The sequence below is a fragment of the Danio rerio genome, chromosome 1 (genome assembly GCF_052040795.2).
Source record: "Danio rerio strain M-AB ecotype USA chromosome 1, GRCz13ab, whole genome shotgun sequence".
Taxonomy (NCBI): domain Eukaryota; kingdom Metazoa; phylum Chordata; class Actinopteri; order Cypriniformes; family Danionidae; genus Danio; species Danio rerio.
The window spans coordinates 57185521-57202753 of NC_141021.1; the positions used below are offsets into that span (position 1 = coordinate 57185521).

At 38.7% G+C, this 17233-nt stretch overlaps 1 protein-coding gene across 19 annotated transcripts in view; it reads right to left on the reverse strand.

Moving 5' to 3' along the window:
* The window catches only part of wu:fj19g03, a 70442-nt gene that overhangs the window by 11487 nt on the left and 41722 nt on the right, over positions 1-17233 (reverse strand). For 4 of the 19 annotated variants that reach the window (XM_087238229.1, XM_087238228.1, XM_087238217.1 and 1 more), the window contains 2 exons: positions 11428-11519; positions 8825-9013 (listed from right to left, as the gene is read on the reverse strand). Coding sequence is in view for 1 of the 19 variants with exons in the window: in XM_087238211.1 (XP_087094337.1) it covers positions 523-547 (25 nt within the window). In the remaining 18 variants the exon portion in view is untranslated. Of the gene's footprint in view, positions 1-522; positions 742-8084; positions 8366-8824; positions 9014-11427; positions 11520-13457; positions 13567-14899; positions 15046-17233 lie in introns of those variants that run through there. The other 15 variants (XM_087238231.1, XM_087238222.1, XM_087238227.1 and 12 more) reach the window with 9 other exon arrangements.

Sequence of the window (17233 nt, forward strand, 5' to 3'; positions counted from 1 at the left end):
CAAAACAAAAAGAGTCTTAAAGCAACAACGCGTCGAGATTTTCTCGTTCCAAACTTTCATTTGTTCTCGAGTCCAGCAATATGGCTCCGTTTGCCCTTAGATAAAACGAAAAGCGCACTAAGCTGAAGTAGTTGAGTGGACAGATGTTTACGTGCTGATAGCTGCTCCGCAGACGTGAGACACATTTATAAAACACAGAAAGAAGGATGACAACCCAAAGAAGCACACCGGGCGATGCTTTTCCTCTGCTTTAGCCTCAAATTAAGCCACTTTCAGGAGAAAACACTTAAAAAAGAAGAAGAATGAGCTCCCACTGACACATTAGCGCTCTGAATGTTTTTAAGATGCAGGGACCATTTTGGATTGAAGCCACATTATATAAAGCTCTCAGAATCCAAACAAACAAATCTGTCATCAAGTGCTATTTGAGGACACCCGCTGCCTGGTGGAATAAATTAATAATGCTTTTTATTAAATATAAAATGGTAAAATATAAAGAAAGTGTCATTATTGTGGTCTTACCAGTAGAAGCTTGCTTGAGATTCATCTCTGGATTGCTGGTTGCCCTTATATATATACACACACACACACACAGCAGTGACCTGTAATCATATCAATACTGTAAACCGGTCACACCAAGACTAATAGTAAGGCTATATTTTGTCAACCCACATGACAAAAGCTTCATTCTTTCTGTGTTGTTTTACCTTGGTGTTCCTTAAATTTAATATGCTTAAGAGTGTACTTAAAGGGTGTTCGAGCACTCTGCATTTCTGACAGTCATTGTCAGCTGATAAGAGTCAAATAGTCAGGTAATGACTCAAAGAGAAAGACGAGAATGTGTAAATCTATCTGTATGTATCAACTTCTTTTCCTGAAACTCAATCGAACTGGTACACTTTTGGGTTTTATTACTAGCTCTGTTTACAAAAACCCTCCTTGTGCCAACAGTATAGGCTTTCATAAGGACGTGATGTGTGGCGCTGGAATGTTTTTGAAATGTTTACACGGCTGAAACACTGATAAGGTGAGTCGCATTTAAGCAACTTCAGCCTACGTATTTGTGAAACCGCAAAAATGTAGTTTAGTTATCAAATCCCCACCAATCGCCGTCTACACTGTAAAAGATATCGGTTAATTAACATATTTTGGATTTTGTGATTCACCAGCCTGATCTCATGAGAAAACGTACGTATTTTACGTTTTGCCAGTTTAGTAGCTAATTCGTGGGCGTGGCACCCAACCCCACCCCTAAACCCAACCGTCATTGAGGGATGAGTAAATCGTACTAAATTGTACGAATTCATACGAATTAGCCACTAAATGAAAAAGTTACGAATTGCCATGAGATTGTGTTGGATTCACAAGTGTTTTCTGTTTATTTAAAGTTGTGAATTGTATTATATGATGTTGATATCTGCTCTGTCGACTTTTGATGTTGAAAATTTAACTCCACAGTTTAACAAAGTGACTTTTATTGACATTTTTGTAGTTTGAAATCACATAATGTGTAAGAAATAATATATAGAGGAATAAGTTATAGCAGAAAATGTACTGGCAGCAAGGTTTTTGTACCATAATATATAACACCAACTCAGATAATAAATGACTTTAAGTGAAGTTTATTCATAAACTGATTTCAAGAGGAACAAATGCTTATGATTGACCACAGCTGGTCCTGCATTAGCAACTCACAATTATGGACAAGGAAGCAATTTACACAACTATAAGAGCAGCAATGAGTAAGTGCTGTAGGCAGGTTTCAGGTGTGTAAAGTGTAAGAAGCAAAACATTAGTCATTTTTTCTTTTTTTTTTTTTTGGTAATACTGTTAGCGGTAGAACCAGAGAGGCAATTGCAGATTAGGAAGGGAAGTGGAGACTAAATAGTTGAGTTTTTAGTCGTTTCTTGAAGACAGCGAGTGACTCTGCCGTTCTGATGCAGTTAGGGAGTTCATTCCACCAACTGGGCAGATTGAATGCGAGAGTTCGGGAAAGTGATTTCTTCCATCTTTGGCATGAAACCACGAGGCAATGTTCATTCACAGAATGCAAGTTTCTGGAGGGCACATAGATCTGCAGAAGTGAGAGCAGAAAAGAAGTCGCTTTGTAAGCAAACATCAAAGCTTTGAATCCAGCCTACAAATCCGCCAGTTGACTACAAATCCACCAGTTCATGGACTACAACTTTATGCATGCACTCCATTCACACACATGCTCTAAATCCTGACTGATTACCAGGGCCAGACGGAATCTGCGGACGTTTTTTGATGTTTCTGCAGAGAATTTTGGTAAAAATCTGCGGATTTCTGCTGAATTATTTTTGGAGTATCCAGCAGAGTATCATAACTAAAGCCTTAATATATGAAATAAAAAGTAATAAATCACTGAATAAAAACTGAATAAATTCAGATTTACACATTTACTCAAGTAAATAAACAGAATTAATGATGGGCTAAAAATCTGCAGAAGTCTGCGGAATTCTGCGGAAAATCTGTGGAAAATCTGCGGAATTCTGCGGAAAATCTGTGGAAAATCTGCGGAATTCTGCGGAAAATCTGTGGAAAATCTGCGGAATTCTGCGGAAAATCTGTGGAAAATCTGCGGAATTCTGCTTGCGCAGATTCCGTGTGGGCATACTGATTACACACGCACAGCTGAAGCTGCTCAAGGACTGATTCATGGACTATTACTGCTCAAACACAAACACTGTGGTCGAGTCTTATCTGTTCTAGTCACATTACAACTTTGTCTTGCTTTACCGAGTTTTGATCCTTGCCTTGTTTATTTGTTTAATCCTGTTTGCTGTCTGCCTCTGACCATCTGCCTTCCTACTGACTACGATTCTGGATTGTCTGTATATATCTGTTTGCCAATGTGTTGCCGGTTGCTGGCCTGACCTCGCCAGTAAACCTGCATCTGGATCCGCATCTCTGTTGTCAGTGTCACTTCCCCTGGTTACAACGATCTACCCGAGTTCAAACACCCCTCTCGCCCTGCTTTTCCTTTGGGTTAGTCCCTCATTTATCAGGGGTCGCCACAGCGGAATGAACTGCCAACCGGCATGTTTTACGCAGCCCTTGCAGCTGCAACCCAGTACTGGAAAACATGCAAACTCCACACAGAAATGCCAGCTGGCCCAGCCTGGACTCTAACTAGTGAACTTCTTGCTGTGAGGTGACAGTGCTAACTACCGAGTCACCGTGTCACCCATATTAAATGTAAAACGTTTGAACGTGACCCTAATGTTCTCCAATGCATTAAAAAGATATCAAATATTTAAAATTCAGGCAGACTGAACAGGATCAACCGCTGCCTGAAGCCTGACTGTTTTGATGCCAGACATCACATCATGACATGAGTTCAGTTTTTATCTGCTCTCGTTCCAGTCCAGACGCTCAGCAGGCGCAGGTTTGACGCTTGCACACTTTGTAAGCAAAATGTCAAATTTAACAACCTTCATCAGTCACCAACATGCTTGAATGAATAAACTTAACGGGTATTTTTTTAGCTGACCAGATTTGGAGATATGTTTTGAAAGTGCTCAGGTCTATTCAGTGTGTTGTGAGGCAGATGTCAATGCTTGCGTTTCGAGTGTTTTCAGAAGATGATGGACTATTTGCGCAGTTGTCCTCACACATCCCTCATTAAAATCTGATTTGATCATTAGGCCGTACTGGGGTTTTGTGTTCAGAGTGGCCTTGTGCTGAACAGAACCTCTGTTGATTCCAGTATTGGACAAAGAGAGCTACAGAAACATTAGCTGAAAGAAATATCTGAGCTTATACAGCTACACTTTCAGGTCATTTGGATTTCAAGGGACGTTAAGAAGCGAGTATATCCAGGGTTATTACACTTTTTTCTTACAAGTCAAATTTAAAGGGGAGCTATTATGCAAAAGTCACCTTTATAAGGGGTTTAAACATAGTTGTGTGGCAGCAGTGTGTGAATATAGCCAGCCTTTAATGATAAAAATCCATTCATTCAATTGTTCAGAATCATTCATTCATTTTCTTTGTGGCTTAGTCTCTTTATTAATCAGAGCTGGCCACAGTGGAATGAACCACCAACTTATCCAGCATGTTTTACACAGCGGATGCCCTTCCAGCTGGAACCCAGCACAGGGAAAATTGTTCATAATCACATTTCATCAAAGCAGTCTGCAGAAACACTTTGATTGACGTTCTCCCTTTGTACGTGTCATCAGAGGGGGAAAGCTCCGCCCACTAGTGACCATCTCTCCCTCATTAGTATAGACAGCCCTGAGTGAAAAGCAGCCATCTGTCAATTGGAGGGGAGTCCTGTTTTGAATCTGCCACTATGCTGACACACAGGCATTTGTAGCTCCGCCCTCTTCTGAGAGAGCACAATCTCATTTGAATTTAAAGTGACAGTCACCAAAACACCACAATTAGGATCAAAGCCTAAAAGGGTCAGTTTCAGAGAGTCATAAAACATTATATTTGGGGTATTTTGAGATGGAAATTTAACTACAGTACAAATTCTAGGTACATCTTGTAAAAAGGAGCATAATAGTTCATCTTTAAGCACTTTCGAAACACCTGGTACGTTTTTACAAGTGTGGCAAATTAAATATTTACATACAAATACATAGCATTATTTCAGATACAAGTTGTTAGGAAGTTGTTAGGAAAGGAACATTTTTGATTACATGTTTGTCCCAATCCCAAGATTAAACAACTGTAATTTACTCTCTTAAATGCTATTTGTTTGCATCTTAAATGTCTCATCTTTCATCTTAAATTTATTTTAATTTCAAAAGGAGCAGATTAATAAAGCTCACAAGCTCCAGAATATGCATTTTCTGCAAAAGCAAGGATAGTTATTTTATGTTTTGTAATAACTTTATTATTTATTCGTTTTCTTTTCGGCTTAGTCCCTTTATTAATCCGGGGTTGCCACAGCGGAATGAACCGCCAACTTATCCAGCACGTTTTATGCAGCGGATGCCCTTCCAGCTGCAACCCATCTCTGGGAAACATCCATACACACTCATTCACACACATACACAATGGCCAATTAAGCCTACCCAATTCACCTGTACCGCATGTCTTTGGACTGTGGGGGAAACCGGAGCACCCAGAGGAAAACCAGGTGAACGCAGGGAGAACATGCTAACTACACACACAGAAAAGCCGACTGACCCAGCCGAGGCTCGAACCAGTGATTTTCTTGCTGTGAGGCGAAAACACTATACTGCGCCACTGCATCGCCCTAACTTTATTATTATTACTATTATTACCTATTTAGTAACATATATTATTATGAAAGCAGCACATTTCCATTTAAACAGTTTCAAGCACTCTATGCAGAACTCAAAGCACTTTCCAAACCTTGAAAACAGTGTATTAAATCTCCAGCATTTTCAGAGACTTCCAGAACCCCGAGTAACTCAAAACTGCAGCGCTACTCGCTTTACTACATTCTTTATTAAGCTGCTCAGTTTTTTCCAAAAAGGTTTGTCGCCGTGTAGCGTGACTAAACACTAAAGTAAACACTGCCAAAAGCCCTGGTGTAGTGTAGTCTCTATCTTTAATGAACACTGGGAAGTAAAAATCATTTGGCTTGTATGACAGCTCAATTAAAATGATTTCGAGCAAAGGAGTGCTGGTGTAATTCTGAGCAAATTACTTATACTGTATGACATAAAAGATTTTTAAACACACTGTATGAAATGTCACATATTGCAGCATGTGTTTCAGAATATTGAAAAAAAATGCTGTTTTACATATATATTTTATTCATTCATTCATTTATTTTCCATCGGCTTAGTCTCTTTATTCATCAGGGGTTGTGTTGGAATAGCAAGCCAATTCCATGCGTGTTCAATAAGAAAAGGTCTGGAGAGGGTTTTCTTCAAAACCAAAAATATCTGAACATCTGAACATGCAGCTCAACTCCTTGTTCAAGCTCTTGTTCTCACCAAACTGGATTACTGCAACTCTCTACTAGCTGGGCTTCCAGCTAACTCTATCAAGCCTCTTCAACTGCTCCAGAACCCAGCAGCACGAGTGGTCTTCAATGAACCTAAACGAGCACATGTCACTCCTCTGCTAGTCCGTTTGCACTGGCTGCCAGTTGCTGCTCGCATCAAATTCAAAAGCTCTGATGTTTGCCTACAAAGTGACTTCTGGCTTTGCTCCTTCTTATCTGCTCTCACATCTGCAGATCTATGTGCCCTCCAGAAACTTGCGTTCTGTGAATGAACGTCGCCTCGTGGTTCCATCCCAAAGAGGGAAGAAATCACTTTCGCGAAAGCTCACGCTCATTCTGCCCAGTTGGTGGAATGAACTCCCTAACTGCATCTGAACAGCAGAGTCACTCGCTACTTTCAAGAAACGACTAAAAACCCAACTATTTAGTCTCCACTACACTTCCTAATCTGCAATTGCCTCTCTGAATATCACACTAACTGTACCAAAAAAAAAAAAATACTAATACTACTAATACTTCCCTTCTTAGACTTTACAGACCTGAAACTTGCCTATAGCACTTATTCATTGTTGCTCTTGGTTGTGTAAATTGCTTCCTTGTCCTCATTTGTAAGTCGCTTTGGATAAAAGCGTCTGCTAAATGACTAAATGTAAATGTAAATGTATTAGTAATTTGTTAGATACAAATGAATAATTTGATGACAGAGCTCTGGGTTACGTGACCCCAATGCAAAACAAGAATTACAATCAAGAGGTTCGCAACTAACATACATTTCCTGACTCCAACACAACTGATATTAACAGGCGGAGTTTTGGTGTAACGTCACTTATCAGTTATTCTGCAGTCTTTTGTCTCTTGTACCCCTAGACATACTTCCTCTTTCTGCAACTCTTCTCTGCATACCAGAACTGAACAATTACGTGCATCTTTAATATATTTCACAACTTCTACAAGCATCATGACAACTTGTGACATGTCTAGACTTTGTATTAAACAAAGGCCGCCACATTCTTATTCTGCTTTTTCCACTTGTCAGCATGTTCCTTACAAAAGTATGCAGCACAGTTAAAAAAAAAGTAGTGTGTCTGGTCAAGATGTGTTATAATACAATAGAAAAGATTGATTAATCTGTTGTTAGTCTAAACATTTTTCTAATAAATAGAAACACAAAAGTAATACAAATATATTCCTTTTTTCCAACAGTTGCCACAGCGGAATGAACCGCCAACATATCCAGTTTATGTTTTACACAGTGGATGCCCTTCCGGCTGCAACCCAGTACTGAGGAACATCCACGCACATTCATTCACACACATCCACTATGGCCAATTTAGTCTAGTCAATTTAACTATAGCGCATGTGTTTAGACTGTGGAGAAAACCGGAGCACCCGGAGGAAATCCACACCAACATGGGAAGAACATGCAAACTCCACACAGAAATGTCAACTGGCCCAGCTGGGAGTTGAACCAGTGACAGATCCAGCCCGATTTCACAAGGAAACGTATCTATTTTCATTCCTAAGAAAATGTTCAATTTTAAAAAGGAGGCGAATGAGATCAGACGAATTAGCTCCTAAATCACAAAGTTAGGAATTGACAGGAGAGACAGTTAATTATTTGATATATATGACACTGGACCACAAAAACCATCAGTAAATTACGTGAAAATTTGATGTTTAGGCAATGCAGTGGTGCAGTAGGTAGTGCTGTCGCCTCACAGCAAGAAGGTCACTGGTTCGAGCCTCGGCTGGATCAGTTGGCGTTTCTGTGTGGAGTTTGCAAGAGTTTGCAAGCGCCATTTGCACCTGTACTGTTCTCGCGTAAATCCACCGGAGGCCGCTGTCGAGCGACCATCTGTCTGACTGACTCGTTGACTTATCGATTGACTGGGCGACGGGCCAATTGGCCGACCCACCCTACTCCTCCTTCCTAAACCCAACCAGTTTTACAGATTGACCTGCCGACCGGCCCGCTCACCCGCTCGCTTCCCTCCCTAAACCCAAGCAACGATTTACAAAAGCCGTCCAGAAAAATAAAAGTCTGAATTTGACCGTGTTTTCGGATTTCACCACGTTCTCGTCCCGTTATGAACTCGTTCACTTTATTTTTTGCATTCTGTTTTTGTTTTACCTGATTTCTAGAACCGTTCTTCCCCGGACTCGAACCAGGTCATCGCTGTCGGCTCCCCTCCGTCTCTCCGCCCCACTGACGTACACGACGAGCTAACAAACTGGTTGTGGCAGGACAGCCCTCCACACGGAGGTGAGCTGTCAGCCGGCGAGTGCGAAGAGGAGCGGCATCACACCACCCCGTAGCGTTCGCTTAAAAAAATGAAATGCATCCATACGAACCTCCGGCCACGTAAAACGCAGCCTCCAAAAAAGTCCGCGGGGCTACGTATCCAGATTGAGCTTGGGTTGAATAAAAACGGATGTAAGAGAGAGTAATCCCAGTTTAGGAAAATGATCAGACAAAAAAGATATTTATAATAAACGGAAAGTTAGCATGTGGTGATGTAGACTTTAATTTAGTTATTGTTCATAATGAGACTGAAATATGACTGAAATATAAAGTTTTAATGAGAGCTAGTCTTCATTTTTAATTAACTTGTTTTTAAATGATGCATTCATTTGTCAATTATTAACAGTTACAGTATTTGAGCAAACAAATCAGAGAAATGTTTTTTCAGCTTTACTCTTGTGTAAGCTGACATTTATGAAGCTCTGTATGTTCAAGGTTTGTGTGTGCGCGCTTGTGTGTGTGTAAATGCTCTTGTAATTGGGCTTCAGTCAGGTTGACGGAGAGCATGTTAATCCCACACGCGCAGAAGCACAAAAGAACACTTGACATTTTCAGCCAGGATTACTCACCTATTTAAATGTACCTCTCGCTCGCTCTCGCGCTTGCTCTTTCCCCCCCTCCTTTCTTTTTGTGCATCTTAAATCCTTGCTGTTAATAAACAACCTTGGAGCAGGAACAATCCTCAGCTCTTTGTGCTTCAACTTCAGCATGTCGAGAAACTCAAACTGTGTCCGCTGGGTTCCAACCTTGGGTTTTGCCTGATTACAACGACAAAGATATATTTCAGCTGTGTGCACATAAGGACAGAAGCTAATTAATATATTAAATTAATGAGCATGCAAAAACTGAGACTTTTTTTAGGGTTGCAATAGGTCATGAAAGACAAGTTCTTGCTCTTATGAAAGCAGAATACACTGTAAAAAACATATATTTTCAATTTTAAAATACACCAAACTATAGTAAAGTACTTGAATTAATCTGCTGCGCTAACTCTATAATTGCTACGTGATACATCCAGTATTGGGTTACTTTAAAAACATAATCAATTACTAATTACATAACTACAATTTTCTAATTACTTTGAAAAGTATCTAAGTTACTCAATAGGTAATGTAATTACTTGACTCAGCACCACAAATACACATAAACCTCAATGCATATAGAAATTCAACTCTTAATTTGTCAAATTTGAGTCAAACTTTGTATTTTTGTCCATCTTAACCGCTTAATACAGTTGAAGTCAGAATTATTCAAATTATTATAAGTTTATTTCTTTCCCCAATTTCTGTTTAACGGAGAGCAGATTTTTTTCAAGACAGTTCAAAACATTATAGTTTTTTAGAACTCATCTCTAATAACTGGTTTATTTTATCTTTGCCATGATGACAGTAAATAATATTAGACTAGATATTTTTCAAGACACTTCTATACAGCTTAAAGTGACATTTAAAGGCTTAACTAGGTTAATTAGGGTAACTACGCAAGTTATTGTAAATTGATGGTTTGTTCTGTAGACTATAAGGAAAATATATAGCTTAAAGAGGCTAATATTTTTGTCCTTAAATTGATGTTTAAAAAATTAAAAACTGCTTTTATTCTAGCCGAAATAAAACAAATAAGACTTTCTCCAGAAGAAAAAATATTATCAGACGTACTGTGAAAATTTCTTTGCTCTGTTAAACAACATTTGGGAAATAAAAAAAATAAATAAAAAAAGATTTCAAAGGGGGGCGAATAATTCTGACTTCAACTGTATGTACGTATATATTTATATATATATATATATATATATATATATATATATATATATATATATATATATATATATAGCTTATTACCTCTCTATTATAAAGACATTAACTGTTCATAGTAGTTTTAAAGTATGATCATTATTCTGCATCCCTAATCCTACCCAAAACCTAAACCCAACTTCTACCTTACTATTAATAAACAGCTAATTAGTCATTTATTAAGCTAGTAGTGTAAGTTAATGGTTTGTGAATCCTGTGAATTGTAACCAAAACTAAAATGTTACACTGTAAAATGCAATTAGTTGACTTTACCTAAATAAAAGAGAGCTAACTTGATGTCTTATAAATATTAAGTAAACAATATGCACATAATTTTATATGTTGATTTTACGGCAATGGGTTTACTCACTTTTTTAAAGTAAAGTAACCAATGGCTTTATACAGTGTACCCAAAAGTAAATAATAGTTGATGATGTTTCACGAGAGCGCAAGTCAAGACAAGGCGGCATATTGAGAAACGGCTCCCTCATCATCATCTTTGGCTTCACAGAGGAAAGAAAAAAAAACACTTTAAATCATCCGCTGTTGTCTGTGTGTTTATGACTGTAACAATCTGCAGAGCAGCTACCGCGAGTCTCGAGTCAGTGTGTTTTACGAGCTGTTCGTATTGATTTCTAGTCTGCGTGTGACATCTCTATAAATATATATCCCACGCTCCTTTTATTTAAACCTTCAGTTAACAAGGCCAAAAGTTATTTGTGTTCATTATTCTGTCACACCAAACACCATATGAATGGGCTTTATAGACAAAAAGTGTTTAAAAAGTGAGTTTTATGGTTAAATAAATGCTTTGAGGTGTTAGATATGACATCCTCCCACATGAAGAAGTACTATAGTCTTTTATAGTGAATGCTATTGAGTATATAGTAAAGTATACTGTATATTTTAGGGTGTTTACAATATCTTGTTAAAGAATTCTACAGCATACTGTATTATTAGTGACCTGTAATAAATACTGTAGTATATTTTGTATTACTGTATTAATAAAGTATATTATACTGTATAAATAGAAGTTACAACATACAGTATTGTTATTAAAGAATACACTACCTGACAAAAGTCTTGTCGCCTATCCAAGTTTTAGGAACAACAGATAATAACTTGACTTCTAGTTGATCATTTGGTATCAGAAGCGAATAAAATAAATAATATAGCCTAAATAATTATCCCTAACATTCGGACGCAGCTGTATCCCTTCTAGCAACAATAACCCTGACCCGGCGGTCGAGCGCTAGCTGTGATTTTAACGTCCAGTGACTGAAATCTTTAATAATGGAGATGCTCTTATGTAAGGTGTGATTATTTTGATGGTGTTGGATGAGATGGCTGTGACAGCGATTCTCCCCGAGGAGCTGACGCACCTGTTTCAGACACCTTGAACCCCCGTGTTCGTCCTCTGCGGGAACACCGAGCCATCGACCCTCGTCATCTCTCGCCTTCATTAAAGTTACTGCTAAAGGAAAAGTTCACACAGTAATCAAACTTCAGCTCGGCTCATCCTCATGTTGTGTGCTGTTATATCTAATATGTCTGTCAAGCAATTTAAACCAAAGACTAACAAGCTAACATGCATGCTAACAATGACAAATGTCAACAAAATGATGTCAAGCCAGAAACTAAACAAAATATTAAATCAGGCTAGCAATATTACAACAGGGTAGATAAACATATTCATGCTAGGAGATTGTTAATTAATGCTAACATTCTAAAACATTTAAGAAACACGCTTGGGAAATTACAACTTATAACATGAGTTATAACAATAACATGCTAAAAAGCGTATTGTCTAACATGCTAAAAAGTAGACAGCAGATATTAGCATAATGCTAGACATAGCATAAAACTGATGTGTATTATATAATCCTGCAAAAATAAGAAACATGATTATAAAATGATAATTCATGCTAACACTGCTACATCCCTGCTGAAAAATCCAGCTTAAACCAGCCTAGGCTGGTTGGCTGGTTTTAGCTGGTCGACCAGGCTGGTTTTAGAGGGGTTTTGGCCATTTCCAGGCTGGTTTCCAGCCATTTCCAGCCTGGTCTTAGCTGGTCAGGCTAAAAAATGACCATCCAAATCCAGCTAAAACCAGCTTGACCAGCCTGGTTTAAGCTGGATATAGCTGGTTTTGGCTGGACTCCTAGCTTGGCTAGGCTGGTCAAGCTGGTTTTAGCTGATCATCTCCCATCCTGACCAGCTAAGACCAGGCTGGAAATGGCTGGAAACCAGCCTGGAAGTGGCCAAAACCCCTCTAAAACCTGCCTGGTCGACCAGCTAAAACCAGCCAACCAGCTTAGGCTGGTTTAAGCTGGATTTTTCAGCAGTGATGCTAGAAAGAAGACAGCGAATTATTAGCATAATGCTAAAACATGGCAGAAACGATAAGGATGGAATACAGCCAGGGCCGGAGTGGGACTCCTTTTCAGCCCTGGAGTTTCAAGCCTCAGACCGGCCCACCTCAGTTCATGACTGACTATATTGAAATAAGGACATTTCCAACTCAGTTTCTATTTAAACTATCACGTCTTTTTTGAGAAAACAGCTGCTTTAGAATTTCAAATGTCAACCCAGGCTCATTGTGGAAACGTAGTCCCGCGGACGTTTCTGGAGACCGTGGAATACGTCCCGGCGGGTACGTACGGCTGCAGTTTTTGTTTTTGCGAATCCACGAGAGGCCGCTGTTGTGTGATTTTTCTCATCTTGAACGTCTCTCGCGAGTGCGGTTCGCGGCCGCGCTGTTCTCGCGTCAACCCGCCAGAGGCCGCTGTCCGACTGACCGGATGATTGACTGCACGACCGGCCAATCGGCTGACCGCCCTCCTCTTTCCCTGAACCCAACCAATTTTACCGATTGACCCGCCTGCCCGCTCGCTTCCCCTAAACCCGAGCAACAGTTTACAAAAGCCGTCCAAAAAAAGAAAAGCCTTGATTTTTTTTTCTACCGCGTTTTTCGGATTTCACCGCGTTCTCACCCTGTTATGAAACTCGTTTACTTAATTTTTGGGATTCTTTTTTTGTCTTACCTGATTGCTGGAACTGCTCTTCCCCGGACTCGAAACCGATCGATCGCCAGGGTCAACTCCTCCTCTCTGCATCTCGAGCCTGCCGACGTTACACGGTGAGCTGAGTGGACAAACGGGTTGCAGCGGGAAAGCCCTCCACAAAGAGGTAAGCGGTCAGCCGGCAAGCGCGAAAGGGAACAGCGTCACACCGCCCCGCAGCGTTCGCTTGAAAAAAATAAATGCAGCCGTACGTACCTCCCGGGACATATTCCGCTGTCTCCAGAAACGTCCACGGGACTACGTTTTCAGAATGAGCTTGGGTTGTCAAATGTTCAACAACCCTAACAGTATTTTATTTCTTAACAATAAAAATGAAAAAAAAAAATTACTCAGACGGGGATCAAACCCAGTTAGGTGGTGTCGAAATCTAATGTGATAACCACTCGACCACAACAGTTACATGATATTCAATCTGCAGGGTGCATCTTGATCACGAGGCTGCGAGAAAATAGATAAAAAGAGCAGAGCTGCAGTAAAATATTGAATAAGACTGTGGTCAAGTAAATAAATACATTAATTTAAAAAGTGTGACTGCTGTAAGAAACAGATTCTGGAGCTAGGGACACCGGCCCTCGCGGCCAAAAAACGGACCGGCCAACCGGGAATTCTCCCGGTCCTCCCGATTAGCCAATCCGGGCCTGAATACAGCTGCTGATACTGCTAGATATAGGGTAGTTTTTTAACATTAAAATATTATTTTTACAGTACTCTAAGGGTTAGGGTTGGGGTATAGACGATAAAATACAATTAATGAATAATTTAACAATTAATATAAATAATTCTTGTAATATCCTGCCTCTGCAATTGGATCACCACCTCCATCGTCACATCCATATAGTTACAAAAACATGATAAAAACAAGCAAGTAAAATGTTAAAACACGCTATATGGACTTTTCAAAACAGGTTGAAAACAAGACAACAATGTGCTAAAATATGGCCAAAATACCCTGTAGGCTAAAACATGCTAACAATGTCTTAAAACAAGCTACAGGAAAATGCTAATAAGGGATGGTCCACTACGATATCATACTTTAAACTTTAGTTGATGTGTAATGTAGCTGTGTGAACATAAACAACATGAGCGTCTGGATCTAAGATGCTCAAAGTTCAATGCAAAGGGAGATATTGGCTTTTACAGAGTTAGCTTAGTGAAGCCTACAGCGAACAAAGTTCGGGGACTACAAAGAAATACATCCGGGTTAATGATGTCATAAACCATTTAGCTCACACAAATACACCCTGCGCAGATAAGGGGCGTGGCCAGAGGTGCTGTAATGTTATAACAGAGATGCTTCTTGGTGGAGCTGATCTGTGAATCACAGCACATTATGTTAGCTGACCAATCAGAGCCTCTTGAGAGTGGGTCTTTAAAGGAACTAGAAAATATGCAGTTTTCATGTTAGCTGAGTAGCTGTTTATAAACAAAGTAGGATATATGAAAAAATAACGTGATTTTCTACAAATAAAGCATGAGCACACATTCCAATGCACCCCATAAACACATCTAAGAATACACTCTGGACCACCCCTTTAACATTTTAATACATTCTAGGAATTGTAAAGCCCATGACTCTAGCAACCGATCTCCATAGCGAGCACTGCAACTGTGCCAAACACTGAGCTATCGAAATTAATATGAACTTAAAATCACCCCAATTTTAAAATCTCCAAACTATAAGCTTATCGTGCTACTTCAAACTTCCTCTTAGCCTGTTTTCTTTAATCCAATATAAAGTTTGTTTAAATTGAGCAAAATGTCCACTTGACACCTGCAGACGGTTGTGCATCTTGATTGTAGAAGCACAGGTTACACAATCTTCATGGATCGCACAATCTGCAGTACGTGAGCGGTGTGACGAAAGAGTTTGGCTCACACTCGCACTCCTCCTTTAATGACTTTTCTAATGCTGTGGCCCTGCACACAAATATCAGAATGAATTTTAAAGCAGAAATGAGAACATGCTCAGCCTAAATCAAGAGTGTGCATGAGAAGCATTTTAATGCGTTTAAAAATATGTGTTTTTACTAACTTGTCTTCAAAAACATAAAGTGATTCTGGTAGAAATATTAGTGGTGTTTATTTATGCAGTTCAGTGCTAAAATCCTGCTAGGGTTAGTTAGAAGAAGCTTGTTTTATTAATTATTCAATGGATTCAATGGAAATTATCAATTAAAATTATTATCCTAATCATTTAGTACAGGGGTGGCCAACTCTGTTCCTGGAAAGCCAAAAGATCAAATCATTATTAAACAGCTAAATAACTAATGATGTACCAATTGGACTGTGGATCTCAGAAGAAGTTTGTAACTGTATACCATTGGAGATGATCACCTATTCTTTGAGAGGAAAGGATGAAGTATTTAAAAAGATTTGGAATCCATTTTTGAACTACATTAAAACAGTCCCACTTGATTTGATTTGACAAAATGTTTTTGTTTCTACTGGCTTATACTGTAGCTCCTCCTTTTTTATTTATTTATTTAATTTAATTTTACTTGTTCATTTTATATATTGTGTATGTTTTAATTTAGTTTGTTTGCTGTTTGTTTTGATGTTCTGTATTGTTAATTCTTAAAAAAGCGAAATAAAAATATATAATAAAAAAACCAGCTAAATAACTTTCTAAGTCGGCCTTTCTCTTTTGTATGTTGTAGCGCTGTAATTATACCATAGTAATATTGTGATCTCCCATTTGCAACAGAGAAATACTGGGAGATATCTCTGTAGACTGATGGCATTTCATGTCATTCAGCTTTATAATTTTAAAATGTGAGCAAAATCACCTGTTTTGTCTTGACTTTAGACATTACTCTAGAGAATCATTCAAACACTAGCTCAGGGGTGGTTGTTGATAGAGCAGATACGTTTGCGGCCGGAAGTTAACAAGAATTATTTTTATTATTTATTAAATTTCTCATTTGTTGTATTTTATTAACGTCTACCCCCACCCCAACCCTAAACCCAACCGTCATAGTCATGTAAAAACAGTTGTTGTACCGAGTATTTAGTTATGTTATCTATTAAATTACTCAATAAAAATGTATTTTTTAACGCCTACCCCCACCCCAACCCTAAACCCAACCCTCACAGTACTGTAAAAATATTAATTATTGTAATACATTGTCATAAAAAATACTGCTTTATTAATGTGCATGTTGCAGTTCCGGCTGGCCGCATATCCAATCTAGACTTTACCCTTAGGGGTGGCCAACCCTGTTCCCGGAGAGCCACCTTCCTGCAGATTTCAGTTGCTACCCATATCAAACACACCTGAACCAATTAATTAGGACCTGAACACCACGTGATAATTACAGTCAGGTGTGTTAGACATGGGTTGCAACTGAAATCTGCAGGAGGGTGGCTCTCAGGTTAGTGGCTAATTCATACAGATTTGTATGAGTTCAGTCGTACGAAAATGTACAATTTTAAAAAGGAAGCATGTCACCCAACCTCACCCCTAAACCCCACTGTCATTGGGGGATGAGCAAATTGTACTAAACTTTATGAATGAGATTGTACGAATTCATTTGATTTAGCCACACTGTAAAAAAATCCGTAATTTTACAATAAAAATACGTAAAATAACAGCCGTTAAATTACAGAAATTTACCGTAGAACAACAGACATTAAATTACAGAAATTTCCTAAAATTTGAACTTCTGTAATTTAATTTATTGTACTGTAATTTAATTTAATGTAATATTTCTGTCGTTATTTTCCTTTTTTTTTTGACACCCCAGCAGCTGGAAAAAAAACAAGGAAAATTACAGATTTTTTTTTACAGTGCACCAAATCAAAAAGTTATAGTATTATATTATTATATTATATTAAGAACTGCAATCACGGCAAAGACAAAATAAATATTTATTAGAAACTATTACGTTCAAAAATGTGTTGAAAAAAAGTTGCTTCATGGAAAATATTGTAAAAAATCATTTAAATTTCGCAGGAGGCCGAAATTAAGTCTGTAAATGTTCGTCTCATCTTCTCTTGACCTCATTTTTCTTTCATCCACAAACTCTCTCATTTCCACTCGTCTTTTATTTCCTCCTACCACCATTTTCCTGTTCATTTGCTCTTTCTCTTCCTCTTGCTACAAAGC